Source organism: Lepisosteus oculatus, chromosome 4 (genome assembly GCF_040954835.1).
Source record: "Lepisosteus oculatus isolate fLepOcu1 chromosome 4, fLepOcu1.hap2, whole genome shotgun sequence".
NCBI lineage: Eukaryota > Metazoa > Chordata > Actinopteri > Semionotiformes > Lepisosteidae > Lepisosteus > Lepisosteus oculatus.
This window is the reverse complement of record NC_090699.1, coordinates 64,579,744-64,606,125: the sequence shown is the minus strand read 5'-3', so window position 1 is coordinate 64,606,125 and position 26,382 is coordinate 64,579,744. Positions and strand designations below refer to the sequence as shown.

General features: G+C 49.5%; 2 protein-coding genes and 1 long non-coding RNA gene across 6 annotated transcripts; 2 read left to right on the top strand and 1 right to left on the bottom strand.

Moving 5' to 3' along the window:
* Window positions 1–349: 349 nt before the first annotated feature.
* Window positions 350–9,467, top strand: tusc2b (tumor suppressor 2, mitochondrial calcium regulator b). 2 transcript variants are annotated; one of them, XM_069189523.1, is made up of 4 exons: window positions 350–373; window positions 1,416–1,703; window positions 2,720–2,840; window positions 3,225–9,467. In XM_069189523.1, exons 2-4 carry the CDS (start codon window positions 1,555–1,557, stop codon window positions 3,288–3,290), a joined length of 336 nt encoding a protein of 111 aa, XP_069045624.1. In that variant the 5' UTR covers window positions 350–373; window positions 1,416–1,554; the 3' UTR covers window positions 3,291–9,467. The 2 variants fall into 2 exon arrangements, with proteins under 2 accessions (XP_069045624.1, XP_006631114.1); XM_006631051.3 differs by lacking the exon at window positions 350–373 and adding an exon at window positions 381–660.
* Window positions 9,468–11,157: 1,690 nt separating this feature from the next.
* LOC138238446 (uncharacterized) lies at window positions 11,158–14,786 on the bottom strand. The gene is made up of 2 exons (XR_011189494.1): window positions 14,639–14,786; window positions 11,158–12,795 (listed from the first exon to the last, which is right to left on the bottom strand). It is a non-coding gene; the product is annotated as an uncharacterized lncRNA (long non-coding RNA).
* On the top strand, window positions 12,871–25,714 carry hyal2b (hyaluronidase 2b). Of its 3 annotated transcripts, none has more exons than XM_015348329.2 (4): window positions 12,871–13,044; window positions 18,125–19,121; window positions 22,852–22,941; window positions 23,284–25,714. In XM_015348329.2, exons 2-4 carry the CDS (start codon window positions 18,186–18,188, stop codon window positions 23,674–23,676), a joined length of 1,419 nt encoding a protein of 472 aa, XP_015203815.2. In that variant the 5' UTR covers window positions 12,871–13,044; window positions 18,125–18,185; the 3' UTR covers window positions 23,677–25,714. The 3 variants fall into 3 exon arrangements, with proteins under 3 accessions (XP_015203815.2, XP_015203816.2, XP_015203814.2); XM_015348330.2 differs by lacking the exon at window positions 12,871–13,044 and adding an exon at window positions 14,933–15,022; XM_015348328.2 differs by lacking the exon at window positions 12,871–13,044 and adding an exon at window positions 16,731–17,150.
* The last annotated feature ends 668 nt before the right edge of the window (window positions 25,715–26,382 follow it).

Sequence of the window (26,382 nt, the reverse complement as noted above, 5' to 3'; positions counted from 1 at the left end):
ATGCCTTGTAGCGTCCCCGTCTCTATACTGGGGCATTAGGACCCACACAGACCGCAGGGTGAGCGCCCCCTACTGGCCCCACTAACAGCTCTTCCAGCAGCAGCCTTAGCTTTTCCCAGGAGGTCTCTCATCCTGGTATTGACCTGGTTCACACCTGCTGAGCTTCAGTGGGCTGGCACAGAAAGAAATGAGAACCAAATATGAATGACCACTCTAAAAAAATCAAAAGCTTGTTCACCGCTAAGGCAGTAAGGAACACTTTGCGGAAAGCATGACATTTTTCTGTTTCAAGAAAGCCAAAGACAGACGCGTCATTCCGCTATGGGCGCTCTCCCTCGTCATGTGACAGGGGAAATCTGGCGCCGGAAGTGAGGTAGGCTTAGTTGCTGTGTGTGTGTGGTTGTAGTGCAGACTGTTTTGGCCAAAAAAAAAAGAAAGAATAAAACTTCAAGTAAAGATCAGCTTTTTTATTTAATTTTTTCCATTTGTGGGGGTGGGGGAAAGAGTTGTTTCATTCGAATCACGGGGCCTCCCGACTCGAATGAGCTTTTCGGACTACCGGAAGACCCCGGCTCAGGACAATGTTGGGAAAGACATGGTGTCAGTCGTGTCTGGCTAAACATCAGTAACGGGAAATAACTGGCTGTCGGCGAGGGGCAGGTTGGTGATATTTGACCTGCTGTCTCTGTGGGGGGGCAGGCGTTCAGCTCTGGGGTTAAACCACAGGTACAGGGGCGTCAGGAACCCCGCAACAGACTGGGGGACGATATCCCCACAGCTCGGCACAGATAAAAGCAATGACATTAAAGAGAGCGGGTTGCGGGTGGAGAAATGATGGTAATAATGACATCCATACTGAAAGTAGTGTTTTTACGGGCCACGGGCCGGGAGGCGAGAAGCTAGAACAATCCGGGGCCCCCTCGACCGATGATGACTTGTGAGCAGACGTAGACTGTCTGGGTGGTGGTGGTGGGGGTGGGGGTAGATTTAAAAAAAAATACCAACAAACTACTGCATTGCATGGGCTGGACGGAGGACCGCGATGAGTTTGTCATTGTCAAAGCGAAAATGCATTGAAAATGACGAGGGCATGGTCGAAGCCTGCCGCCTGACGGGAGCAGGGATCTTCTGGGAGCAGGGATCTTCTGCAGGAATCTTGCCGCTGTTGGGAGTAAATCTCAAGTGCTTGATTTTTAGTGCGACGCCGTCGTAGCAGGGTTAGACGGGTATCCACGCGTGGAATGACAGCACGGGGGTTGGTGTGGAAGGAGCGGGGATATTGGAACGATTCCTATGTTATTTCAGAATTTTTGCACGGGCTGTTTGTAGTAGAGCAGTGTCCGTGATTGATTCTGTGTGCAGTGATTTGTTCTTTTTTTTTTTGTTTGTATTTATGTCATTCTGTGGAACATTAGGACTCCGACACATCCGGTATAATAAAGGATATCGAGGGAGTTAGTTGTCCGGCGAACATTTCATCACCCTCCCCGGCCCCCCTCCCAACTGACTCCGTCCGTCCGTCCGGGCCGGGAAAATAATGTTCCGGCGCTGAAGATGGGAGGCAGCGGCTCCAAATCGAGGGGGTTCTGGCCTTTTGCCGGGTCCGGGACCGGTCCGGACGCGGCCGGCGGCGGGCACGAGCAGTCCCTGGCCCGGCTGCGAGGCGCCCGGAGCGCGACCCCGTTCGTGTTCACGAGGCGGAGGTAAACACCCGCGCTCGGTTCGGTCCGGTTCGGTGCAGATCAAGCTCAGCTCGTTTTGCAATACCGGATTCATCCCGTAGATGAGTTGGGCAGCTGAAGCAGCAAACGGTGCAACATGCTGTACGACATGTGTTTCATGCATAAACAAAAACGGCATACGGACCGTGAAACGATTATATAAGTAACGCCGTGCAATGCTAGGACTCTGTCCTATACTGTAGAGTAAATAATCAACTCATTGGGAAAGTATTCAAGTACATTGCAGACTTGGGTTGCATGGCACTCAGCATCACTCAGGTGTTAAGAGATAATGCTCTTTTTTATAGCCCCTGACGTGTCTCAAATGCGCGTCTGCGTTTGAGCAGTCGAACTAGGAGCACGCCTCTGATGCGCAGTGCCACCCTGTGATTCACTGGGGCCCCTGTGCGAGACCTGGCAGTTCATGGAGATCCTTCCCGTGGCTGTTGGAAAGACAGTTGCTGAAGGGACACCAGTGTGCAGTTTGTCTTCTTGTCCAACAAACTGGCAGCACACACAGCACTGAGTCACCCCTTAACCACTGTAACGCTTCTCCTTAACAGCGGTGATAAAACGCAGAGGTTTCTACAAATAGCTATTGCTTCATCCTTTTAATTGCTCCACCCCAGGGAGCTAACGGTCTCACGAAAGGGTGCTGTGTTTTCAAGCCACGCTGAGACGGCTGTCGCTGGACTCCACTCCCTCCTTCGCCTTCACCTTCTGAATTATACTGACTGAAACTAGAATGCAGTTTAACCTTCAGCTTTGGAAATGCGAGGGGGTTTAAATGGAATGCCGTTTTTTTGGTGATCTCTCGGGAGAGGCCCGGGCACGCGCTGCGGCCTCTCGGCATCGGACTGTGCGACGAGGCCCGGCTGCGGAGAAGTTGAGCCTGGCCCCCGCGCGCCTTCCTTGTCCTGTTTGCGTTTCCCCTGGACGTGTCTGTGACCCCGACAGAACGACAGTCCCACGTCTCCCCCTCTCTCCCCCTCCTGCAGCTCTCTGTACTACGATGAGGACGGGGACTTGGCGCACGAGTTCTACGAGGAGACCATTGTGACGAAGAACGGGCGCAAGAGGGCGAAGCTGAAGAGGATCCAGAAGAACCTCATACCTCAGGTGGGCCGGGGGGCTGGGTGAGGGGGCCGCGGGCGGGCGGGGCAGTTGGGGGTTGGGGCGGGGCTGGTGGGAGAGGGGTTAGGGCCCCCGGGCTGTGCTGTAATGCCCATCCGGGATGGGGACGGTCCCGCCTGCTGGAGAGGGGGCGATGACAGATCACAGCTGCTCTAACGAGGGGGGGGGCTGGTAGAGACCGCCTGAGCTGACCCCAGTGTTTGCGTGCAGCTCACCCGCCTTTGTCTGTGGCCATACGCCGACTGCGCTCTCGCAGAAGAGCCCCAGACGTTGTGAAAGCAGAATGTTTGATGTCCGAGTAATAAATGCTAATAGTTTGTTGTTGCTTCCTCGATTCCCTCCTCGATTCCCTCCGGCTCCTCCCCACAGGGAATTGTGAAGCTGGATCACCCACGGATCCACGTGGATTTTCCGGTGGTTCTCTGCGAGGTGTGAAGGGGCGGCACCTCCTCCGGCACCTTCCGTCCCCTCTGGCCCTTCTTCCTCACCCCCCCCTCCCCCAGCCACCCCAACCCACCCCTCTCCACCCACCCCCCACCGCCACCGCCACCACCACCCCGGACTCCGATCTTCGACCGCGGGGGACTCTCAGCCGCGAGGGATGGCGCGGAAACTGTAAGGCGTGCCGGGGGAAGAGGGGACAGGGCTGGGATTTGTGGGTTCCTGTTCACCCCGATGGGAGAGAGACCAAGGCGGAGAGCTTAACAAACAAGTACGGCCTATAGAACGACAGCCCGTTCCCCCACCCCCCCGCCGAACACACAGGCCCCGTGCGCCCGAGCTGACGGGTTCCTATGTGGGAGATTTTGCTCTGTCTCTTCGGCTGGCGCGGCATCCTTGGCATGTGAAAAATCTGAAGGACTCGTCTCTGTTTTTGTTTTGACTCCCGTTTCCCCGAAGCTCGGCGCTCGTCTCGGCCGGACGCCCAAGGGAACAGACTGGAGACGAGAACGCGAGTCTTGCTCGTGAGGCTGACGAGAGCTTCATGTTTCCCCCCCCCCACGGGAAAGCAGTCATTCGGTTTTGTAGGGAGTGAAGAATGGGAAGAAAAATCTGTCAGCATCTGTATATCTCAGATGGAAAAGGAAAGGAAAAAAAATCACTCCTTGTGTTTCGAGTGATAAGGAATGAAGCCAAACTAGGAATCTATATAAATGTTTAAGCTGTGAAACTTTTTTTTTTTAAAGGCGGCACCGTCTGGATAGAGTGTGTTTTGTTTAAGAGACTTTGATATTAATATTATTATTATTATTATTATTAAAGGTACATCTCAGTAGGGAAGAAGGGCCCGACTGCTTGGTAAAGTTTTTAGGTAATTAAAAATAAGAACAGCGTAATGAATACCAGTATGTTATACCATGCATGATGTGAACCTGAAGTGTAGTTTTGCTTTCCAAATTGGCCAGCTGGATAATTGGAATTAAGATGGAATTTTATCTTTGTATTCGACAAGCAAGCTGTTCTTGACTAGTGTGCTGCTTTTGCAGAAAGAAGCAGTCTAGTTTCCTAAACGTCCCTTCAGCATCAAGGAGTGATCAGCGGTGTTTTTTCTTCTAAGGGATTTTAGAGGCAAGGTTATTTCTCATGAGATCCATTTCCGCTTTGTTTTTTCAAGCAGGCTCTTCAAGGACAGAGGCTTCAGTAGTTTGTGTGGCTTGAGCTCGGATTCCAAGCCGCTTGTCTGCCGGCTGTGGGTTCGAGTGACTTTAGCGTACCTCGCCAAGCAGATATATGAAGTGTACATCAAAAGTGCAAGTCACTCTCCCAACACAAGGTGGCAGGATAGCACGACCAGTGGAAGGGTTTACATTTCTTGGCAGAGAGACTGGAAAGCCAGAGCGCCCATCCTGTGTAGGTGAGCCTTGTCTGACAAGGGATTTGCACTCTTGTATCCTGTTTTTATTCTGGGCTGGCTGGTGTTGAACCCTCTCCTCCAGACTCCTGCCTGTTGTCAGCAGCTATTAATCAGCGCAGCGGAGATAACCGGAGGGAGGAAGGTCAGGCTTATCGAAATATGAGAAACCGAGGAAGCTGAGCAGATTTGCTGGCTTCTGAAATGTTTCCAGCAGCAGCAGGGTGGAAAAAAACCACCCTGCGCAATGCTGAGGGTGCGAGGCGGGGGCCTGATAGCTGTGTGTCCCCTCTGTGTGCCCTCTCTGAGAAAGGTGACGTGAAGCTCTGGGAAAAATAACACTTCCTGAAAGTGATGAACCCCGTTACTCTGATTTGTTTTTTTTGAATGGTGCAGCAGTCGTGTAAGAGCTCGGCTTTCCGCCCATCGAATGAAACGTGTCTTTCGTTCGGCTCGACTGCTCACCCACGTGTGGATTAAGCTCTTAGTGTGCTCCCCCGTGAATCTCAGGACTGTCACTCGTTACTGTTCTGTCGTCCTTCGCCGTGTTTTGTCTTTCCACCTGTTTTTAGGTGTTAGCTGACCTCTTAATAGCGTGATCTGATTCCAAAGAAATCGCGCCAGGCAGAAATGGGCGTCGCCGCTGCCGCCATCGTCTAAAGTAGTCGCGTCAACAAGTTTACAAAGAAACGCTTTGGTCCAGCTCTCCGCTCCCCTGTAGTGCAATCAGAATCTCCACTTGAAAGGAGTGCTCCACCTTTGAAATGTTTTTTTGTCAAAAAAAACCATGCAGTGGAGCACACAGCCCAGCAAAGCACAATACAAGAATGTGGCGCGAGAGGCGCTGACACCAGATGGAAAAGCTTTGGGCCCAGTCTGTGTGACCTCTGTAAGACTGAAGTGGGATACGTGTTGGATCTGGGTCTGAAGAGTAGATGAGTTTGCAGCCCAGACTTTGTGGAACTGAGGAAGTTGGTGGGAAGAGCAAATCTGCCTTTTAAGACCTCATGCCCAGTCTGCAGACAGGGCTAATTGTCTAGGTTCCCCTGCCCCCACTCAGTGCTTTAATCTTCTTTTGGCCGATACGGCTTTTTCATCCCTTCCCCTGAAGGCTCCCTGCTGTTTTAAAATGAGTCAATAAACACTAACCCCCAAGCCTTGTGTTCAGACGCAGAAGGGCTGGAATGTCTGTAATGACTTCTGTGTGCATTGTGTCTCGGGACTCTGAATGGAAGCACCACAGAAAGGCTGACACAGGGGCACCGCACAGTGTGGAACTTGTTCTGAGATGATGAGGCCTTTTTTTGTTTTGTTTTTCCCGAAAGCCGAAATGCTGGTGTGTTTCGTGCAGGAGCGTTTACAGACCAAAGCAGTCAATGGCCTATTCCAGGAGTTCCAACTGGGATGTCTCCAGTCCCGAATAGGAGGCCCTGGCAGTTCCCGACTGTCCCATTCACTCGCAGCCAAGGCCAACGTCCTGCGTTTTATCATAAGCCCTTCAAAAAGGAGGGTGAAGCCTTGAGCGCGCAGATTTCGAGAACCCTGGATCTTGCTTTGAATGTCGGCGTTGCCCCACAGGAGCTCTTTTTATAGGAGCGGAATGAGATGCTGACGAGGTGCATCCAGCACAGAGTAAACCACAAAAATGTGAAACCCTTTGTTGGCTAGAGCAGAGGGGGGTCTCCAACCCTGGTCCCAGGGGGTCCCAACTCAGTCTTATAGGTCGCCTGGTTCTAAAGATTTCCAACATCTGTTATTGGTAAGAACGTAATCTGTTCACTGAAGAAAGCTCTGGTCCTTGAGGTTTAAAAAGTACTTGGAGTACGGTCCAGTATGGTCTCTAATTTATCACCTGCTTTAATTGTTCATACCGAAGTTGTGCCAGGTGTTTAGATTTAACGGTGAGGTACCTGAATCTGCTGGACAGGGGCTATCCAAGGCCCGTGTTGGAGACTGGGCTGGAGGAGGCATGGATTCAACTTTCCAGTACTTTTGCCAAAACCTTCCCACTGCACTGAGACACGGCTACTGAGAGCCTTTCGAAAACGAATATATATTTTGCAGAAAATACTCATCGGCCGGGTGATTATACAGCAGACCCTGGCAGAGATAGTAACTGGAGTATGAGAATCAAGCATCACTGAGGATATTTGGGTGATGGTGGGGTGAATAATCAATTGTGAAAATGAGTTCAGCCCACTATGCCTGGTGTTCCTTGTTAATGTTTCTGTTTGCTTTTATTTGTCTGCCAAAAATAAGTGACATATGCAACACAGGAAGAGCGCACTGATATTATGCTGGCAGTGTAACTGGAAATATTTTTCCTTTGTCTTTGCTTGTTAAATAAGCAGGACCTATCAAGGTAGCTCATGTGCGAGTTCCTGCATGAATTCCTGCTTATTGTCTGGGAGGAGTGCTTGCCCTCGTTATCCTTCTATACAGTTTCTGCAGAACTACTTCCCTTTATGTTTAGGTCAAGAGTTCTAGATCATTTTCCTTTAAAAAAAAAAAAATCTGCTGACAGTAGCACATTTTTAACCCATTACTAAAACAGGAATTATTTCCTTAACTGCTTATGTACTGTCTGTACAGTACATAGATAAATTGGAGACCTTTTTGGAAGCAGTGTATGGATATAGTGTGCTATATAACTGATCCGTGCTTCACTCCTGAAAGCTGAATTGTCCTTCAGCAGCAGTTCTCCATTAAGTTGCATTGCGTTTCATTTGAGCCCCCCCTCCTCACACTCGTTAACTGAGAATTCCTGTACCTTGGGTAACACTCTGATAAGACTGTTCCCTGTAGCTCCTTTTTGAAGAACACTAAGTTTGGTTTTGATGAGACTTGCTCCCTCTTTTATTACAGAGGCACCCTGACTTTGTACTAAACTTGTACTAAAACATTCATTTTTACGGGACTTGGCAGAAAAAGTGACTCAAAAATAAACAAAATGCAAGAAAGATGCCAGAGTGAGTGTCCTGTAAGGAACCCTGTGCGTAAGCTGTCCTTTTAATTGCTAGCAGATGAGATGTATTTCCCTGTAATGCTGTGACTTCATTCACCCATTTCCTTTTCTTGAAAATATGTAGACATGTTTACAAAGCATAGCTGAACCCAGGCTCAATCTCCCTGCTTATATCCAACTGCACATTTTCTCATATTCACTGTGAAGTTCCTGCAAGACAGGCCAAGACTGAGGTGTTCACAGGTGTCAGAAAGCCAAGATGAAACGGGCTTCCAAGACAGAGTGATTAGGTGGAGTGCCGTTTGGTTGTAAATCATAAATCTCCCCCACAGCTCATCATAGTCCTAGGCTTTGAGCCACATACACTAATTTGCTTTTAGTCTGGAGGTTTGTCCAATGACATGGTGGTGTGTGTGTGTGTGTTCACGGCACACGGACAAAGAAATATTCGTAGTTACATTTGAAACAGCTCGGCATTCCTTTCTGCTGCACTGCAGAAGTTTGCTCTTTTATTGCTACTGTTAACAGGATAAATAAAAACCATGAAGGAGCTGGCTGCATCCAAGCGCAACGATGTGGTGGATCGGGAGGACCATTTGTTGAGTAGCCCAGGTGCGGAGCGCAGCGTCAGTGTGTGTTTAGAAGCGTAAGCCTCCAGAAATGCACTTTTGAGCTTCCTGGTTTTCATTGCCTCTTTGACCTCAGGACAGTTGGTACAGTATTTGGCAAGATGATTTCCTTTTGGTAAAATTTCAATCGTTTGAAACAAACCAATCAAAATCGTGGTGTGTGTGTGTGGGGGAGGGGGTCTCGAGTGACCACAGATTTGCGCACGCCCGCGGCCTGTATTTAAATTTGGACTTGGTGTTCTGGATTGGGGTGGTCGGGGGTTTCTGGTCCTGTTTTACAGCTGTAGCCCCTGTGGCACACTGGGAGAATGGGCACCTGTGGACATGCCCCTGTGATGCTCGGCTGTCAGAGCTGCTGGTTATTTGACACATCGAGAGCTTTGCGGCGCTTCACAGCACAGTGAGCACTGATGGGAAGAGGGGTGCTCTTTATCAGGCCCTGGCGAGTCCCAGGGGTCCCTGTCGTGCTGAATGTCCAGAGACCTCGAGCAGTGCTCACTCAGGGGTGCAGAGGCACCTGGAGATGGTCTGGTCTGTTTTTGTTCTAAAAAGTCTCACCAGCTGACTTTGGAACACCCTCTTGGCCTGTGATTCGTCCCACCTACGGCAAGCTGTTCAAAACTGTCACGTTGTGGTCATGTTTGCAACTGACTTGCAGCGTTTGTGCATTTCCGCTGGGCTTGACTTCGGTGTATAGAAATGAACAGAAAAAACATGTAATCGTTTAGAAAGGGGGAGCAGGTGTGTATTTTTAAACAAAGAGACATTAATGCATTATTCTGACAGTACCTGGCTATGTCATGATGGAGATAAACTGACAAGTTTGTCATAATGGAAAAGACTGTGCTGGTACAAAAACAAAAAGGGATGCTGTGTTCTTAAAAGTACTGTACTGTGTAAGTGCATAGCTGTGGTGTCCTTTTCCTTCAGGCAGCACTCCCAGTTCATGCAATTGTCTGCTTACTCTCAGTGTATATATGAAATGATACAATGTGTGCACCACTAAGTACATATCGCATAATTTGGAGGTGGGGTGAAAACTATGTGCGTAGATACAATTTAAAATCAGTTTGATATTTATGGATCTTTTTTTTTAAGTTAAAAGAATGTTTAATTATGTTTCGATTGTCTTTTTTTGTTTTAAAATAAAGCTCTTCAAGTAAGAAGTTTGTGATGGTGATGTGGGTCATTTTACGAGTTTACTCGGCCTGCGGCACCTCCTGTCCGCACAGTTGTGCTACAGCCGACTCCTTAATTCAGTTGATAATTAGTAGGATCCATTTTGGAATAAAGCAGCTGACTGTGTAAATGTCCTGCAGCTGAGGACATGGAGCATTTGATATTGAAAGCAGCAGCTCTCTAGATTGTGCTTGTAGGATCTTTTCAACGAGATGGACATTAAGATGACAGGCGGGGTGTGAGGCTGCTGTTGGGGATGAAAGATCATGTGGTTGAGGTGTTAGCGGACCAGTAGGGGGCGCTCACCCTCATGCCACAGTGAGAGTTCCTGCTTATAGCCAGCAGTATCAACTTGCAACTCACAACTGGCAACCCATTCAAGCGGAGCAGGTGTGAGTCTGGTCAATACCAGGAAGGGAGACCTCCTGGGAAAGCTAAGGCTGCTGCTGCTGCTGGAAGAGGTGTTAGTGGGACCAGTAGGGGGCGCTCACCCTGCGGCCCATGTTCTAGTGCCCCCGGTATAGCGATGGGGACGCTGTCCTTTGAATGAGACATAAAACTGAGGTCCAAAATCCCCCCCCTGGCCTTTACTGGTCATGGCCTCCCTACTAATCCGCATCTCTGAGCTGGCTTCACCTCCACGCTGAGAGCTGGTGTGTTGGGAGCGCACTGGTGCACTCTGGCTGCTGTCACATCATCCAGGTGGGGGCTACACACTGGTGGTAGTGGTGGAGGGGAGTCCCCCTTACCTGTAAAGCCCTTTTGAATATTAATAATCCACATCTGTGAACTGGCTTCATCATTCTGCTCCTCCCCTCCCCACCTCTGCTACAGGATTTGGACTCAATACACCCGGCTTCCTCCAGGACTATTCCCCTCGTTTCCGTCGGCCATCCCTGTTCCTCCCCCCGCCGACCCCCCCCGGCCTGGATATCCTGCGAGCTGTGGAAACTGTGACCAGGGTGGATCACAGGCATGATGGGGGTGGAAAAAACGGACAGGCCACTCTGCCCTTATCGCCGACACGGGGGGAGACCAGTCGTGCGCTTTTCAATTATAATAAAAATGATAATTCTTCCTAAAATATATACTGTAGTGCTTTTCTGGACTCTCCACCCAAAGCGCTTTCCAGGTCATGGGGACCCCCTCCACCCCCACCAGTGTGCGGCCCCACCTGGATGAGGCTCCAGTCCGCTCCCCACACACCAGCTCTCAGGGGGGAGGAGAGTGGGGTCGTGAAGCCAGTTCAAACCCTTTTAGTGCCCTAGCTGCTCCTTATTCATTTTAAAAACCCCACTTTAAGAGTGGGGTTTTTGAGAAAAAACGGACTTAGTTTTGCTGTGCCTGCTTGTGACCTTTTTTTTTGAAGGTTCGGATGGGAATCCGTTTATCACCGATACGTGCATGAAAGAATTACCAGTTTGCTCCTGAAACCTCTCTTATTTTGACCCTTTAATTTGACTCGGATTTCAGCCCGGCTCTATTCTTGCTAGCCTGGCCGGCGAGGGGAAGGTTTTTTTTCCACAGGCGTCCAAAGGAGAGGGCTGTCGAGCCCAAACAGAGGCGCTAGAACCAACGCAAAAAAATATTTGCATTGCGTGGCGTGGAGATGTGTGCCGACGAAGCCGCGAGCTGCAGAATTCCTGGTCGCTGGGCTTCAAATTGTAACACTCTGAATGATGAGCCAAGTAATGTTTCTTTATTAGCCCTATACAATTTCTTGCATTAGGAATGCATCTTTTCTCCAGGGAGACACAGACACAGAGACAGGGAGAGAAGCTTGGGGTCAGAGCGCAGGGTCTGCCATTGTACGGCGCCCCTGGAGTACAAAGTGCACGGGGCTGCAGGAATGTGAGACCTTGGATGTGTCTGGAGTTTGAGTGAAACTCGGTCCCAGCTTGCTTGGGGGACCGTCGGATTCCCATTAACGTAAGAATGTGGTCAGAGACGCAGCTGGGGGTCAGAAGGTCGACGGCCACTGCCCCCAGTGCAGCCAGGCGCGCGTTTTCTCTGACCCGCCCTGTTCCTTGGCCCGCTTGGAAAGCAGGCTTGGCGGGAGACGGGCCTCTCAGCGCCCCTCTGGAGCGATTCGATTGATTCTGCGCGAACGCCTGGTCGATTTTATTGACTCTCGAGCCCCACCCCCACCCCCCCACACCCACACACACACAATCTTGCCTGGGGATTGCAGGTTCCACGCTGGCTTTTTACCAGCCTCCCATCCTGCTCGGAGTCCTGCAGAAGCTACGGAACGCTGACTTTTATTTCCACAGAGCTTCTGCTGCTGCTGCTGCAGCTGAGGCTGGAGTTTCACAGTATGTGTCCACGCGATTTGGATGCAGCTGCAAGAAACAGACAGGCTCACACCGGCCTCTTTTTCTCGCTGACTGATAGAAAAGGCTCGTGACTCTTCGATCCCATCATGAGCAGCAAACTCCCAGGCCTTCCACTGTTGTTCAATTTGCAAGTGTTTAGGACAACAAAAACATTACATTTTGCACAACTGAACCTCATCAAGTCACAGATCTAAGCCAGTGCCTACTTTCTATTTTGTAGGGCTGTTTTGCGAGGAGGACCATGTATCTACACATTCTTATAAATAAAATTCATACGTGCTTCATTTCTAAAACAATCTCAGAACAGAACCATCCCTTAAGGTATATTTCTTTTAACCTCCTGCCTTACCGCTCATGTCTCCGCAAGCAAAAAATTAATATATGGCACTTAAAGCAGTTTGTGTATTTTTCCTTACCCAACTTCTACTCTGCACCAGAGCTAAACTGATTCAGGTTTGCTGCTTCAGCATGGAAACCTTTTTAGAAGCTGTCTTCGGTAATTCACTGGAAAAGAGGAGAGGAGATTAACCAGGATCCTAAAGCAATTTTTCCAGAAATGACCCCAGTCTAAATCCTTCCTTCAAAAGAGGCAGGTGCAGAGTCAGCCTGGAGCCGAACAAGACTTTGCTACTTCTTGTCCTTAAGCTCTCTTACGGACTTGCAGAGGGTCCAAACACAAAACACAAAGCATGTGTGCTACAGTTCCCTTCCGCCCAACCAAAACTGACTGCCGATCCTGATTCCGGGCATTTTCTCACTAGTAGCTGGCACCGGGAAAGGGCAACGACCAGTAACGGAGGAAATCGAGGATCAATAATGCCAGGGCTGGGCAGGGGAGTGCCATCTTGGCTCTCCGACGAGTCCGGTGTCGTTCTGTACGTCTGCCAGGCTGGGGGAGACCGGCAGCTCCCCTCTTTCGCCGACTTCCTGTTCTCCTCTAATGGCAGGAAGGCGAGCAGAGGCAGGAGGAAGGGTGTCGCTGGAGGGCAGGAAGAGGGACAGGGAGAGGAAGGGTTACAGAAGGGTAGAGGGGATTATTAGAAGTGTCATTCCCCCCTGCGGACATTCAGTCGTGGGATTCTTCACGCGCTGCATTCAAGACACAGAGCACATGGTTTCAAGGCTTCTGTTTGAAACGTGTGGGATTCGTTTACGTTGAGAGTGGATCAGAATAGTGCCGGGGCTCCGGGAGGCCTTTTAAGAAGAGGAGGTTTTGCCTTCTGTCAGGGTAAGTAGTCATCTTCTAAATGAGCTGAGCGGTGAAAGAAACCTATTGCTGTGTTCGTGCATGGGGAAAAATCCCCAGGTTTGAGATACTGGCTAGGTGGTTTGGGTGTGGGTTTGCTCAATCCTTTTGAGAATGACCATAAAAAGCTCCTGAGACTACGTCGCGTGAACCCCAAAATCACCTCATCGCACAGAGAGAGAGAGCTGGTGGGGGCATGAGCTCCTGCAGACCACCATGATGGATGTCGGTGAGGGCGATGCAGGTGTTCTGAACAGGGGGGGGGTCTCATGTGTGAAAGACCAGTCCAGGGGCAGGGGTCCGTGTTGCGATGGGCGCATGGGCAGGAGTGTCTAGTCCCTACTGATTGATTGATTGATTGATTGATGGCAGCCTGACTGCACGGCTACACTGGTCCAGTCCTGGGAGCCCACTCGCGGCCCCTGCTGTGGGCTCCTCCCGAAGTGACAACACGTCCTCGTTCTGCTGTGGATCGCTGGGGCGCACCAGACATGAGCCCCAGTGAACACTGCTGGGATGAGCTGGGATGACACGTGGCACCTAGGGCTCAGGGACCAGTGGACAGGCACAGGCCTGTCCAGGCTCCAACAGAGGGAAGAGACCGAATCCCATCAGACAGTATCTGCAACCTGCTGGAAAGCCCATGTGACACAGAGGTGCAGACTGTCTACTAGCCTGTGACTTTGACAACAGACCTCCCGTCGATCAGCACTGCTAATTACAAATGTTCATCAGCATAATGAATTTGCCCACGTCATGTGTGTCGAATAAAATTCCACTGCACTTGCTATTGATAGAGGCATTTTCCTCACTGTGCTTTTTTACATAGGTGATATGTAGTGTCTTCTGATGATCAGTAAATATTTCTGTCTTGTTCCAAATTGGACTGGGTCGCCCGTGTTTTCATCTTTACATTTAACAACGTTATAATATGTTGCAAAGGAACAAGTAATAGGTTTATTCAATGCTTAAAAGAGAAGAAAGGAAACACAACGTATGATTCTTTTTCAACATCTGCTCTGGAAAAATAGTAATGCTATTTTTCAAAAATGACTCATCGTCATCTTGACAGACCTATGAAATATTGACAGAGATCACAGATGTGTGTTTCCATAAACACGGAAAGACACTTTTTTTTATTCCTATTCATAAAAATACTAGGATTTTCCTTTCCAGAACTCAAGGCGAGGGTGAACAGAGCCAGAGTTAGTGTGTCCCGTAACTCTGCAAAGTTTCAGTTTCTGAAATTAACTCGGATGACAGAGGAAGCCCATTTGTAACCCGGAGACTTTGGACTGGTTTAAAAAAACAATAGTGTCCTGAACAGCTGCGCTCACCAAAAAAAAAAAAACAACATAAAAGCTTTCCAGAAACAAGAGAGAAACCCACCACGGTGGCCTTAACTTAAAAGCCATTGCTTCATCCGCGCCTCCCCGCAGCTCAAGTCTCTCCAGACAAGTCGCAGCGCGTAGCCGAGAGCAAATAAAAGCAGGTTGCGATTTGCGCAATAAGGAATGCGGAGCGGCGCTTCAAAGGCTCCCCAGACTGTGTTGGGGTGGGTGGCGCTCGCTCATACCTTCCTGCCGGACTTGCAGTGGGAACAGTAAGACAGTTACATCAGAGACTTCCTCTCCAAGATGTTTCGGGCGGCGGATTCTGCTCAAACGCCCAGGAAGCACCGTTCCGTTCAATTTTTTTAGTCGGTCCGTTGTTGGTCCCCGCTGTTGATTTTAAATCCTGCTCCGTGAGGTTGAAAGGGATTTTTTCCAGGGGGGGTCTGAGCTACTGAGGCGGAGAAGGATTTTTTTTTGGAAAGAAAGGAGTTAAAAACGAAGAGTAGCCAGCGATAGCCATCAGAATCCCCCCCCATTGTAGACGTTTCCTGGCGGGATGGTGGGGGAAGTGGTGTCGGCTCCCCTCCCGACAGGAAACTGCTTTTTCTCGACTGGGGAGAAAACAGGTGAGTCAGCGCGACAGGGTATAAAGCAAGCGAAGAGGAGCAAGACGCGAGCAGGGGAGGTTTTGAGCGACAAGTTGTAACAAGTACTTTTTTTTTACAAGAGGAAAACAGAGCCCATGATCATACCGGACTGTACTGTCCCAATCCGGAATCTCAAGTGAAACACTCTTGAGAAAAAAAAATAAAACTCCGAATTCTGAGAGAGGTTGAATTAAGTTGCTTTCTAACATCGGTATAATTTGATTGTATGTGACAGATAGCTTAAGAAGGTAAAAACAACAACAACAACAGGATTAATTAACACTCTGCCCCAGGCTAACAAGCGCTGTTATTAGCTATTGCAGGTGTGTGGAGATCTCTGCGGCTGCAGGAATGAAATGCAACGTGTCGTCTGGTGTTCAGCAAGAATCGAGCGGGCGTGTGTTTCAAATGTCATCCCTGTAAACCGGAGTGGAATACTCCATTTTTAGGAAAGCGCTATCCGTTTGACACACCCTTGCCGCGAATTGTGCATCCGGTGCACTTTTACACTGAAGTATTGCACTGAAATGCATTTCGGAAAAAAAAAGTTGATTCTCCATTTTTGATGCCTTTTCACTTTTCGTGAACATTACGCCCCAGTTCTTTTAACTTTTGTCTACCACACGAGGTTAGCGACGGTCTGGGGCCTTACAGAGACTGCCACCTGAACATGCAAGACGCTACGCATCTCTCTCTGATCCTCAATTCACTGCCGAAAGCGCGGTTACTGCTGAACTCGGCAGATGGGTTGGACCTGTCAAATGCAGCTCACGAGACGGTGTGACCGCACATGTTGCACCGCACCGGGCGGACAAACCCATCTTATTCAAATCACATTTCCTCTTTCACGCTCTCGTAGGCGGAGGTACAGCATCTGATCTTAACAGAATCAAATCGTGCCGATATGTTCCAGCAGGTACCACGGGGACGATGCTGGTGCGCTATATTATTTTTTTTTCTCGCATTGCCTCGAGTATTGTGCCCTCTAAAAACCCTTTTACACTTGCCTGTCAGATAATACACGCCGCGTTCGTCATATTAAATCTCTGAAGTTAAATAAGCGTCAGAAACAAATAAGGGAAATGGTTGATTAGCGTGCAGAATATGCAGAGAAACTGCTGCATATGCCGCTTTCTTAAACGGAGTTTTTTTTGCATGTCAATGAGGGATGTGCAGTTAACACGCGCTGGTGGTGAGCTTCTTTCTACAGACGGGGTTTTAAACACGGGCCAAAGGTCTCTGCTGTTGGTCTGTTTTAAGAAAAAAGAAAGGGCATTCTCGGTTTTTAATCCAAAAGCACCATCCCGTTTAATCCCTGGCGATTCACTTCCCCCTATCCTGTAACATGATACGGTCATTGTGTTCCCAGTCCTCTGTTACTACAGAGTAACTGCTGTGGGCTCCTTCCTACTGTAGGAACTCGGACAGCTGAGCTCCGGCGTGCTGTGTGCGGAATAATCTATTCGTAAAAAATAGGGGGGGTATTTGGGTACAGTAGAGAGAGAAATAAATTGAGAATCGATCATATTTAGACTTTGAACTCAGGTGAACGGGTGTGTGCCTGGGACGCGAACAGACGCAATATATGTGGGACGCATAATGTGTCGCGTTTATTTGATACATTCTCACAAGAAGAGTTCTTATCTCCCCCCCCCCCCCCCCTTCCCCTCATTTTCCCAGTCTAGAAAGTGTCGAAGCTGCTTTTTTTAAGCCATCTGAAGAGCCCCACGCTTAGAAAACCTGGAGCTACGCTGAGGCTGCGGGGCGGTTTCGTCACACACACAAAAAAAAAACAGGGATGTGGTTTGGACGGGATCGCCGATCGCGTAAAACAATGAAAGGGAAAAAGAAGAAATTCGAGTAGGGGCTCTTGTGTCTTCCCCGACGAGGAATCATGGTCTGGAAAGCGGGGTTTGGTGGAAACAACGGACTTTAATGGGCTGTTCTGTTCTTTAAAATCTTATTCATGCGTGCCGACTGCTGATCAGCCGACCGGGCGTCTAGGGGGAATTATTCTTAAATTATTCCAGGTCAACTTTTCGTGCGCAGGAATGGTCGTGCTCGCCTGCCTGCCTTTACCTTTAACAAGGTAGCAGCAGTCGGAAAGGTACTGTATCTCGTTTGTTTTCATTTTAGTTTGTTTGCGTCCTCACGTTGTGAGCCGGGATGGTGAAGTTCTACCCTGCGAAACTTTCCCAATGAGCGGGTTTTGCGTGCGTGTGCGGATCTTCAATTAATGCACCGAGCTTTTATTTGTGTCATCTCTTACAGCGGCGTTGCGAGTAGACAAGCCGAACAGAACCGCACTGGATAGTTCATTGGATCTTTATCCGGCTTCTGTGACATGCACGCTTTGTTCTGTTAAGTTTAAAAAGGTTGTAGATGGGCTCCACGTCAGTGTAATTTATTTTACAGACCTCCAACCGATTTCTGAAGAACTCTTTGGCGCCGCGTTATGCGTGCACAAGTAAACTAAGAATTGGTACACGCGTGACGCGGGAGTATCTGCACTTTTACGGCTTTGTTAACAAATCTGGACGCTTTTTGCAAGCGCTGTACCGCTCAGCAGCTCCGCAAACAATATGAATCGTTGACTTAGAGGTAATGACTTCCCACAGCTCTGTACACACTAAACCGTTTTAATATCCAAATGCCAGGTTTTCATTTCGTCATTGACCAGGCCTGATTGGAAAAAAATAAAATAAAAAAACGTACGTTACTTGGGAAATGAAGTATTTAAATGGGGGAGAAAACGATAGGGTATCGTAACCGCGGTCTTGCAGACCCACGAGTTCCCGGGCTGTTCAGTACCGTAGTTCTAGTGCAGTGGGCATTTATTTCTCTGTGCACCTGCGTGGCTCCTTCAGGGTGAAGTGTGCACAGCACTGCTCTTCACTCCCGGTCCTGCAGGGCCCCCGTGTCTCCTAGTTTTCGCCCCCTGAATCGCGCTGTATCGCCTGTGCCCCCCAAAAAACTGCGACACTCCGGGACGAGGATTCAACATCTCCGCCGTCCCGGCCTGCAGCCTGGTGCTTCTCCCTCCTCCTCCTTTCCATTAACTACCACTTTACTCCTCGACAGAGACCCGAGTGCGCCTGGCTCGCTGCTCCTCTCCCCCCCAGCGCCCCCTGTCGGCGAAGCGATGTCCGGCGCCCGCTGGCCGCTGCCCGCCTGCGGCCTCTGGCTGGTGCTGCTCCTGTCGCCGGGCTGCTGCCGCGCCGGGCCCCCGAAGCCCACCCGCCGGCCCTTCCTCTCCGGCAGGGCCCTGCTCCTGGCCTGGAACGCCCCGACGGAGGACTGCCGCCCCCGTTACAGCGTGGACCTCGACCTGGGCCAGTTCGAGATCCGGGCCTCGCCCAACGAGGGCTTCGTGGGGCAGAACCTCACCATCTTCTACAAGGACCGGCTGGGGCTGTACCCCTACTTCGAGAGGAGCGGCCGGGCCGTGAACACGGGGCTGCCCCAGACCTCCAGCCTGGACGCCCACCTGCAGAAGATGCCCGAGGGCGTGAACAAGTACATCCGGGACCCCAGCGCCAGGGGGCTGGCCGTGATCGACTGGGAGGAGTGGCGCCCCCTGTGGATCCGCAACTGGGACGCCAAGGACGTGTACCGCAGCGTGTCGCGCAACCTGACCGCCAGGAGGAACCCCACCTGGAGCAAGGAGGAGGTGAACAAGGTGGCGCAGCAGGAGTTCGAGGCCTCGGCCAGGGCGTTCATGCTGGGCACCCTGAGGCACGCCAAGCACCTGCGACCTCACCAGCTCTGGGGCTTCTACCTCTTCCCAGACTGCTACAACCACGACTACAAGAACAGCCTGGAGAACTACACGGGCCGCTGCCCCGACGTGGAGGTCAGCCGCAACGACCAGCTGGCCTGGCTGTGGGCCGAGAGCACGGCCCTCTTCCCCTCCATCTACGTGGGCTCCGTGCTGCGCTCCAGCCCCTTCGGGCGCCAGTTCGTCCGCAACCGCGTGAGGGAGGGCATGAGGCTGGCCCAGGTGGGGGAGGGCCCGGCCCGGCCCGTCTTCGTCTACACCCGCCCCACCTACACCAACGAGATGGAGCTGCTGACGGAGGTGAGCCGTGCGTGGGGTGGCGAAAGTAAAAAAAACAGAGGCTCTTCGAATGGGTCGAGGCTGTTAGTGCCGCTGCCTTGCGGCTCGAGGGCCCCGGGTTCGATTTCCAGCCCTGGCGGGGGCTGCGCCAGTCTGTGGGGAGTTTGCATGTTCTCTGTGCCTCGCTGGGTGGCAGTCCGGGTTGGTGGGTTGGTTGGCTGGCTGGCTGCTCGCTCGCCTGTCGGGACCAGTGCTGGTCCGTTTCGTCAGGACCTGAATCAGGGGGGGACTTGGCGTGTCTTGAACGATGGGGGAGAGAAGAGTGACTTCCCAAAAGCGAGGAGACTATTCTCAGGAACAGTGAGGAGAGCGTAATATTGAGTCAATTATTATGATTGTTAGTTTACATGTTTACATGGCATCTTAAAGCAGAAAGCCTAAAAAGCTCTTCCCCCCCAAAAATAAAAAAAAAACAACAATGAGGGAAAAATATAACAACCAAACAGTAAAAGACAAAAAGGTTTTCAGTGAGGATATAAACAGTGTTGACCTCCATGTCCTCCTACAGCCTGTGGAGGCTGTGAAGCAGTGTGGGTGGGGTGAGCTGTCTGACAGTTCAGCTTCAGGTCTTGCCAAGTTAAACACCTCAGAAATCCAGCAGGGTCATAGATGTCACTGTGGCCATTGAGTTCAGCTGGTTCTCTTTGGGGTACAATTTTAGCATCTGGGGGTAAAAGCCCTGGGTAGGAAATACCCTCCACAAAGGGACATGTTAGAAGACGCAGTCAAACCTAAACCTGCAGGTCTTTGGGAGGTGGGAGGAAACCGGAGCTCCCAGCAAAAAAAAAACCCTTTGAATAACACGCAGACTCCGCATAGACAGGCGCTCTGGCCTAGAATCGACCCCAGGAGCCTGGAGCTGTGAGGCAGTGTTAATCACCATGTCCCACAATGCCTCTGGCTAGGCCTGGAGGGCAGCTCGGAGAGTCCTCTGTTTAGCAGGAAAAGGGTGTGTGTCGTCAAATTAATTGTGAAGGTCAATTTTAAGGGTTGTACAGTACAGTCATTTCCAAAATATCCGCGGCAGTTAAAAGGAGATGACATGACGCACAGTTTATGCACTTCTTATCAGTACTGCTTTCCTAGAATGAGGAGGGATGGGGCGACTTCCTTGTCAGTCTCTGTAATACGTTTTTAAGGAGTGAACAAGCAGCTGCTCAGGAGGTGCTGGTAAATCCAGGCATTGGAGCAAGCCAGCAGCCTTGTCCCTCACCCGTCTGTGTTCCGGCACTGTTCACTGTGCAAGTATCGTAAGTTCGTGTATCAGGTTTCACACACCTGCCCCATTGCCCAGTTCCCAGCCGAAGGAGGACACATTGCGCCGACTCGCTGGTCCAGACTCAGGCCCTTATCAACTCCTGCAGCGGGGTTTAACAGCAGAGCTTTTCATGCATGCGCCAACCACGGTGCACACTGGAATAGAAATATAAAAAAACGATTGTTCTCTGTTGTTCTCTCCCCCAGCGTCTCTGTAGACATCGTTTTTTAAGTTCCAAATGGCACGGCCTGCAGGTTTGAGAGAATATCACGAGGTTTTGGTAGCACAAACTAAGGCTGGAGCAGGACAGCAGCTGAAAGTGGAGGAACGGCTCTGGCGTGGTAGCTACAGCTCAGCTGCCCTCCTCCTGGTGTCCAGCCAGCCTGCCTTCCACTGAAGAGCAGGGTTATAAAAAAACAAACTCCACGCTTGCTTTCCAGCTGAACTTACTTTTTTGGGCCTCCTAGAGTGGAAGGGGGTTGTGAAGAAACTTTAATTCATTTTTCCATTTTTCAGTATTTGGATTTCATGAGCTGTTTTTATTTCATATTTATCCTCCTGGCAGGACAGAATTCCAGGCCAAGCAGGCTCAGAGGGGCAGGCGCCATTAACTGGAATTGATACAGCAGAAAAGGCTCAAGGGGCAGATCTACCTTATTTCTAAGTATAGAATTGCAAAAACTGGGCCTTATCTGTGGCCCAGACAGCCAAGGACAAGGCTGCATTTAAATCTGAGACGTCATTACCTTGTGACAGCTGTGAAGTAATGTGTAATCTTCTCACTGTTATTTATTCACTTGACTGCTTTCTTCTTAACGTTCTGAAAATTAGTTCTGAAAAAACGAAATCTATTACATCCCCACCCTTTGTCGGTTTTGCCTGATTTCTGGAATTTTAATTGGAACACCCCAGGACTGGACCCAGTGGAAAAAGCAGATGTTGGGAGTGAAATGTTTTAGGTGTTATTGTTGGGAGAAGAAAATAATGAAGGCTGAGCTCCTGAATCGTACATCAGGAATTTTTCGACCATCAGTATCACAAAAAAAACATCCTCGATAAAATAAAGACCTTTTGTTGTTCTTCCTGCCTCTGTGTTTTTCCATTAGATTATCTGTTGAAATAGGAAGGAAAGGATGAATTGCTGATCTCATCATAAAATGGGATTTTTCCACTGAACAGTGTCGGTGGTGAAAGTCTTCTCGAAGAAACTTGTTAAACCTGCATTTAATTTCACTTCTAAATGAGCCACAGTTGTGAAATTGTATTTATTTCGTGACTTTGAAATAAGGATCTGAGCCACACTGTAATCTGGGTTAGGTTTATTGCTCTTTTTTTGTGTGTTTTGTTTCCTTTTAAACTTAACCTCTCATGTGGTTATTAGTTAGGGACTGACCAGCTGATGAAGTGAATTTATGTCTGCTTTTCTGTGCAGTCTGGAGGGGGGCACATCTCACCAGCCCCTTCAACATGGGGGGCGGGGTGGAGGGGGGCATCGGCCAGGCCTCTTGCAGAGTTTCCTTTCCCTTTTCAGCTCTGGGGAAAAACATCTGGCTTCAGGAATGCCCCTGACAAGGGTGTCAGCTAAGCAAGTAACAAGGAAACAGTCATTCTGGGCCTCATTTGTGTACTGTTCTTGTTTTCTTCTTCAGTTGCATGGATATATTCTGCATTCCTCTTATGCCGTGAACGAGGACTGGTGCGTGTAACACGTTTTGTAGGTGTCTTTTCCAGGCTTTCTCCAGGTTGAGCAGTTCTTTAAGCTGATTATGCCATCTTTTATGTCACCTATTAGGCTTTCAGATCCCCTAGAGCCATTCAGCTTCTATGATGTAACTACTAAAAATATCGCATGGGTATTGAAACCAATAACATTTGCAAAACAGTTGTGTTTTCAGTGCTTCTCGGCGTACGTTATCTGTCGTCCTTCAGATTAGTTAACCCTTGCCCTCATAGGTCACTTCATGTCACAGGGAGCTCTGTATCAGTGACGAGAGACAAGACTCCTGTGTCTGGCGTGCATAACCTCCTGAGCCCTTAATGACTTAATTGAATAAGAATATTTGAAGGGTCACGAACAAGAGCATTCAGCCTGTTTTGCTAATTAGGGGCTAATGGATCCCAGGATCTCACCCAGCCATGTCTTGGAAGAAGCCAGGGTTTTCGGCTTCAACAGCAAGGCTGGGCGGCTTGTTCCAGTCCCCCACCACCTTTTGCGTAAAGGAACGCCCCCCCCCCCTTCTCAGTTTGCATTTCCGTCGCTGCACCTGAAAACCCGTTGGATTGACTCTGTCAGGACCTTGGGGGAGTTTCATCACTTGCATCCGGTCCCCCCCACGTACTCGAGTCAGTGAATGAGCTGGCTGGCAGTTCCAGTGAGGTTTTGCAGGGAGATTGTCGCGTGAACTGAACACGGGGGCCTTTGTGTCTCGGCAGATGGACCTCGTCTCCACTATAGGGGAGAGCGTGGCCCTGGGAGTGGCGGGAATCATCTTTTGGGGAGACTCTACCTACGCCAGCAGCGTTGTAAGTGATGCATCTCTTTACTGGGGAGGGAAAGCCTGGACCGCCTTCATCGTGTGCATCTTACTGCCTTGGTAACTAACCCACTTTACAGCCATGATGTGGTTGAAGCAAAAACTCTGACCGCAGTGTTTTGTTTTTTTCCCCAGCAGTTTTGGAAGTGTGCGAGCCTTTCTCTTCTTTCAAATCTTCTAGTAGGCAAAAACCATCTGTACCAAATAACGGAGACCTTGTGCGTGCAATAGGAGAGAAAGCGAATGAAAGGCATGTCACTGTGTTAACTGTGTTCAACCTACTTTCCGGAGCAGTTGCAGATACATCTGGATTCCTGCTGTGTGTTCACAGGCCAACTGCAACACGCTGAATGAATACCTGCGGGGGGCGCTGGGGCGGTACCTGGTGAACGTGTCGACGGCAGCAGAGCAGTGCAGCAAGGCGAGGTGCAGCGCTCAGGGCCGCTGCCTGCGCCGCAACCCCAACACGGACACCTACCTGCACCTCAGCCCGCAGAGCTTCAGCATCCAGCGGGAGGGAGGCAGACTGCAGGCGCAGGGGCTCCTGACCGCGGGCGAGCGGGACTACTTCCAGCGGGAGTTCCAGTGCCAGTGCTACAGCGGACACCGGGGCGAGTCCTGCGCGCAGAGAGAGGCGGGGGGAGGGAGCGGCGGCGCCCCGGGCCTGCGGGCCGCCGTGAGCAGTGTCCTGCCCGCCCTCGCCCTCCTGCGGCTCCTGCTCTAAGCGCGAAGGCCGTCTCTCACCGGACACTGCCGCTCATGCTGTGCGTGGGGAAGGGGGAAGGACAGTGCCCTCCCCTCCTGGGACTGGCACCGGTTCTGTAGTCTGTGGGCAGGCAAGGCCGCAGGCGGAGCCGAACGGAGTGCCGGGTCGCCAGACCTGTTTAAAAACAAGAAGTCTGTGTGAATTGCCGACTCTGTCCCAAAGAGCTGTGCGTGACAGTGTCGTTGTTTCCTGAAATCTTGCTTACAGATTTCCTGTGCATTTGACATTTGTGCTGCTGCACGCACTGTCTTGGTGTTCCAGTCAGCCCCCAGAGCACAGTGGTTCACTGGCTTCCCTACAGAAAGCCAGCTTGCTAGTTTTCTGCTATTAGAAGTGACAGCTTGGTGTGTTCAAACACGATGAATAAAGGGGAACCAAGATGCATCAGTTGCCTTTTTTTTTTAGCGGCTGTTGGGTTAGACTGATGCTTTAGGTGAATGTAGCCTTTCATCTGTGTCTTTGAGCTTTCTGGAAGTGTGCTCTGTTCTGGTGATTCTCGACCCTGGTCACTCCAATACCAGATCTGAGAATCACACCACCATTTTCCAGATTGGCCCCCTGTCTAAACCAGGTGTAAATGTTCATTCCTTCGTGTCTTAAGACTCCATTCCCAGTTCCTGTAGACCCCCACTCTTTTCCCTGCCTTCTGCGTCTTTCCCGTTGGTACAGCTACAGCACTGCACAGATACCATTCCACCTGCCCAGTAGTAACTGCTCACGCGATATGTTAGAGCTGGGTTTTTCTGTCCATGCAGATTCAGGGAATACCAGCACATGTGTGTGAGGCACTCCTCTCTGTGTGTTCAGAAGAAACGAATTATTAGCAATGTGGAAACAAACCTATTGGAAGACCACTCCAGAAACTGGAAAAACCGAACAGTGCAATTGGAGGTTTTTAATTAAGCTTTCAATTTTTGTCTTAAATTTTCATGATAACCTAAGTGTCATGGACACCTTAGAAATGTTAGGAATTGTAACATCAAGGAATTATTTTAAATCTGATGAGTATTTGATTTTGTAAGTATTGATATTTTGTGGAGCAAAACTGGAACATTAAAATGGATGTATTTGCAAATCTTTCAGTAGAGTTATTGGTAGACATCTCTGTAAGCAATATGTATCCGAGGATAATTCCCTGGGTTTGCGACAATAGACGTATTATTCAAATTACATGGATAGCCAATGGTATTTACAACCATTTCCCTCATGAGAATCCCGTGCTAAATGAATCTTAGCTTCATGACTATTTTAGTTTTGTTTTTTAAATTGAGTCAGTCGCTTTCCTTTTTATTTAAAGTGTCGCAGGAAACAATTTCAGCAACAACGTTTATTTGTAAAGAACTTGATTAGATGGACAACGGAAACATAACAAGGAGATGATGATCCTTTTGAGGGGAATCTTACGCCAATCTCAAGACTGTAGATTGGCCTGTTAAAAAAGAGCACAATTGGAAGTGCACCTTGACAATTAGTCTGCAGAATGCTGAAGGGCTCACTTCAGGTGTCCACTAAGAAGCGTTTGGAAGAAGTTTTAGTTTATTTAATGTGTTGTACACAGGTTCTGTTTCAGTACAGCTGAATATCCAGCTGAGTTTCACATACAGTAAGTGCATCACATTCCACACTGTTATTTTGTGGTTGTGTGTTGCTCCTAACAATGCTGAAATTGGATAAGTCAGAGCCTTGAGATTTAATACTCTGCCACATGTTGCCAAGGAACCAAGATGAAATGGTTCATTCATGAGAAAAATGACAAGTGTGGCTGTGTGAGGCCTGTGCTGAAGTTGTGCCCAAACTCAAACGTTCGCGTTCAATGTCTTAAGCTCTCTCGGGAAGAGTGTTTCAGCCACAAGACTCGTATGAGCCAGGGGACGGCTTGGGTTTTTATTTATAATTTTATTGGGCTGCTCAGTCAATCTTTTTTTACACATAAACAAAGATGTTCAGTAGTGAAATTCTGTTTAATGAACTTTATTAAAATTCGAGATAAGATGGCGTTCGTGGTTTGAGCTGTTTTTTTTTTGTTTGTTTGTTTGTTTCCCTTCTCAGTGGTTGGTCCGTATCAGAGTTTTAACGCATTCTGTTATCTGCGTGTTAATGACTGCTTCTGCAAGGGGTTCAGGTTAAGAGCAGAATTGACCAAGCTGCTCATAATAATGGTACCTGTGTCTAAGAAATCCCTAACCCTCTTCAGGCTGGTTCAACAGTCATAATTATTAATCCCTTGTTAATTTAGCAGTGTTAAACGCAAGGCCGATAATTAGCCATTGCACAGTGGCTTGGTGGTGAGCGCCACTACCACACAGCTCCAGAGTCCTGGGTGCAATTGCTGGAAGTGCCTGTCTGTATGGAGTCTGCATGCATTTTTTGGGCATTCTGGTTTGCTCCCCTCTCCTGAAGACACACTGGTTACTTCTGATTGACAGCTCTAAACTGTACTGTACCCTGGGGGGGGGGGGGGGGGCGTCATATATCAAGGGTTTCTTCCCATTACAGCAGCTTCTTTCTTCTGGGCCTAAGGGCACATTTCTGAGGAGACCCATTTCCTCGAGTTCCTGTTTCACTAATTATCTCTAAAAGAATCATTGCAGACGTTTTAAAAATCCCTATTAAATTTGTAAACAGTAGGTTTTACAAGGTAAGGTTGTTCTCAAGAAGAAGATT

What these genes read in the sequence shown, in the direction of transcription:
- tusc2b (XM_069189523.1), top strand. Translation starts at nt 1,555, where the DNA reads ATGGGAGGCAGCGGCTCCAAATCGAGGGGGTTCTGGCCTTTTGCCGGG. An exon ending in TTCGTGTTCACGAGGCGGAG is followed by an intron (nt 1,704 to 2,719) that starts GTAAACACCCGC and finishes CCCCTCCTGCAG; the next exon opens with CTCTCTGTACTACGATGAGG. An exon ending in AGAAGAACCTCATACCTCAG is followed by an intron (nt 2,841 to 3,224) that starts GTGGGCCGGGGG and finishes TCCTCCCCACAG; the next exon opens with GGAATTGTGAAGCTGGATCA.
- hyal2b (XM_015348329.2), top strand. Translation starts at nt 18,186, where the DNA reads ATGTCCGGCGCCCGCTGGCCGCTGCCCGCCTGCGGCCTCTGGCTGGTG. An exon ending in AGATGGAGCTGCTGACGGAG is followed by an intron (nt 19,122 to 22,851) that starts GTGAGCCGTGCG and finishes GTGTCTCGGCAG; the next exon opens with ATGGACCTCGTCTCCACTAT. An exon ending in CTACCTACGCCAGCAGCGTT is followed by an intron (nt 22,942 to 23,283) that starts GTAAGTGATGCA and finishes GTGTGTTCACAG; the next exon opens with GCCAACTGCAACACGCTGAA.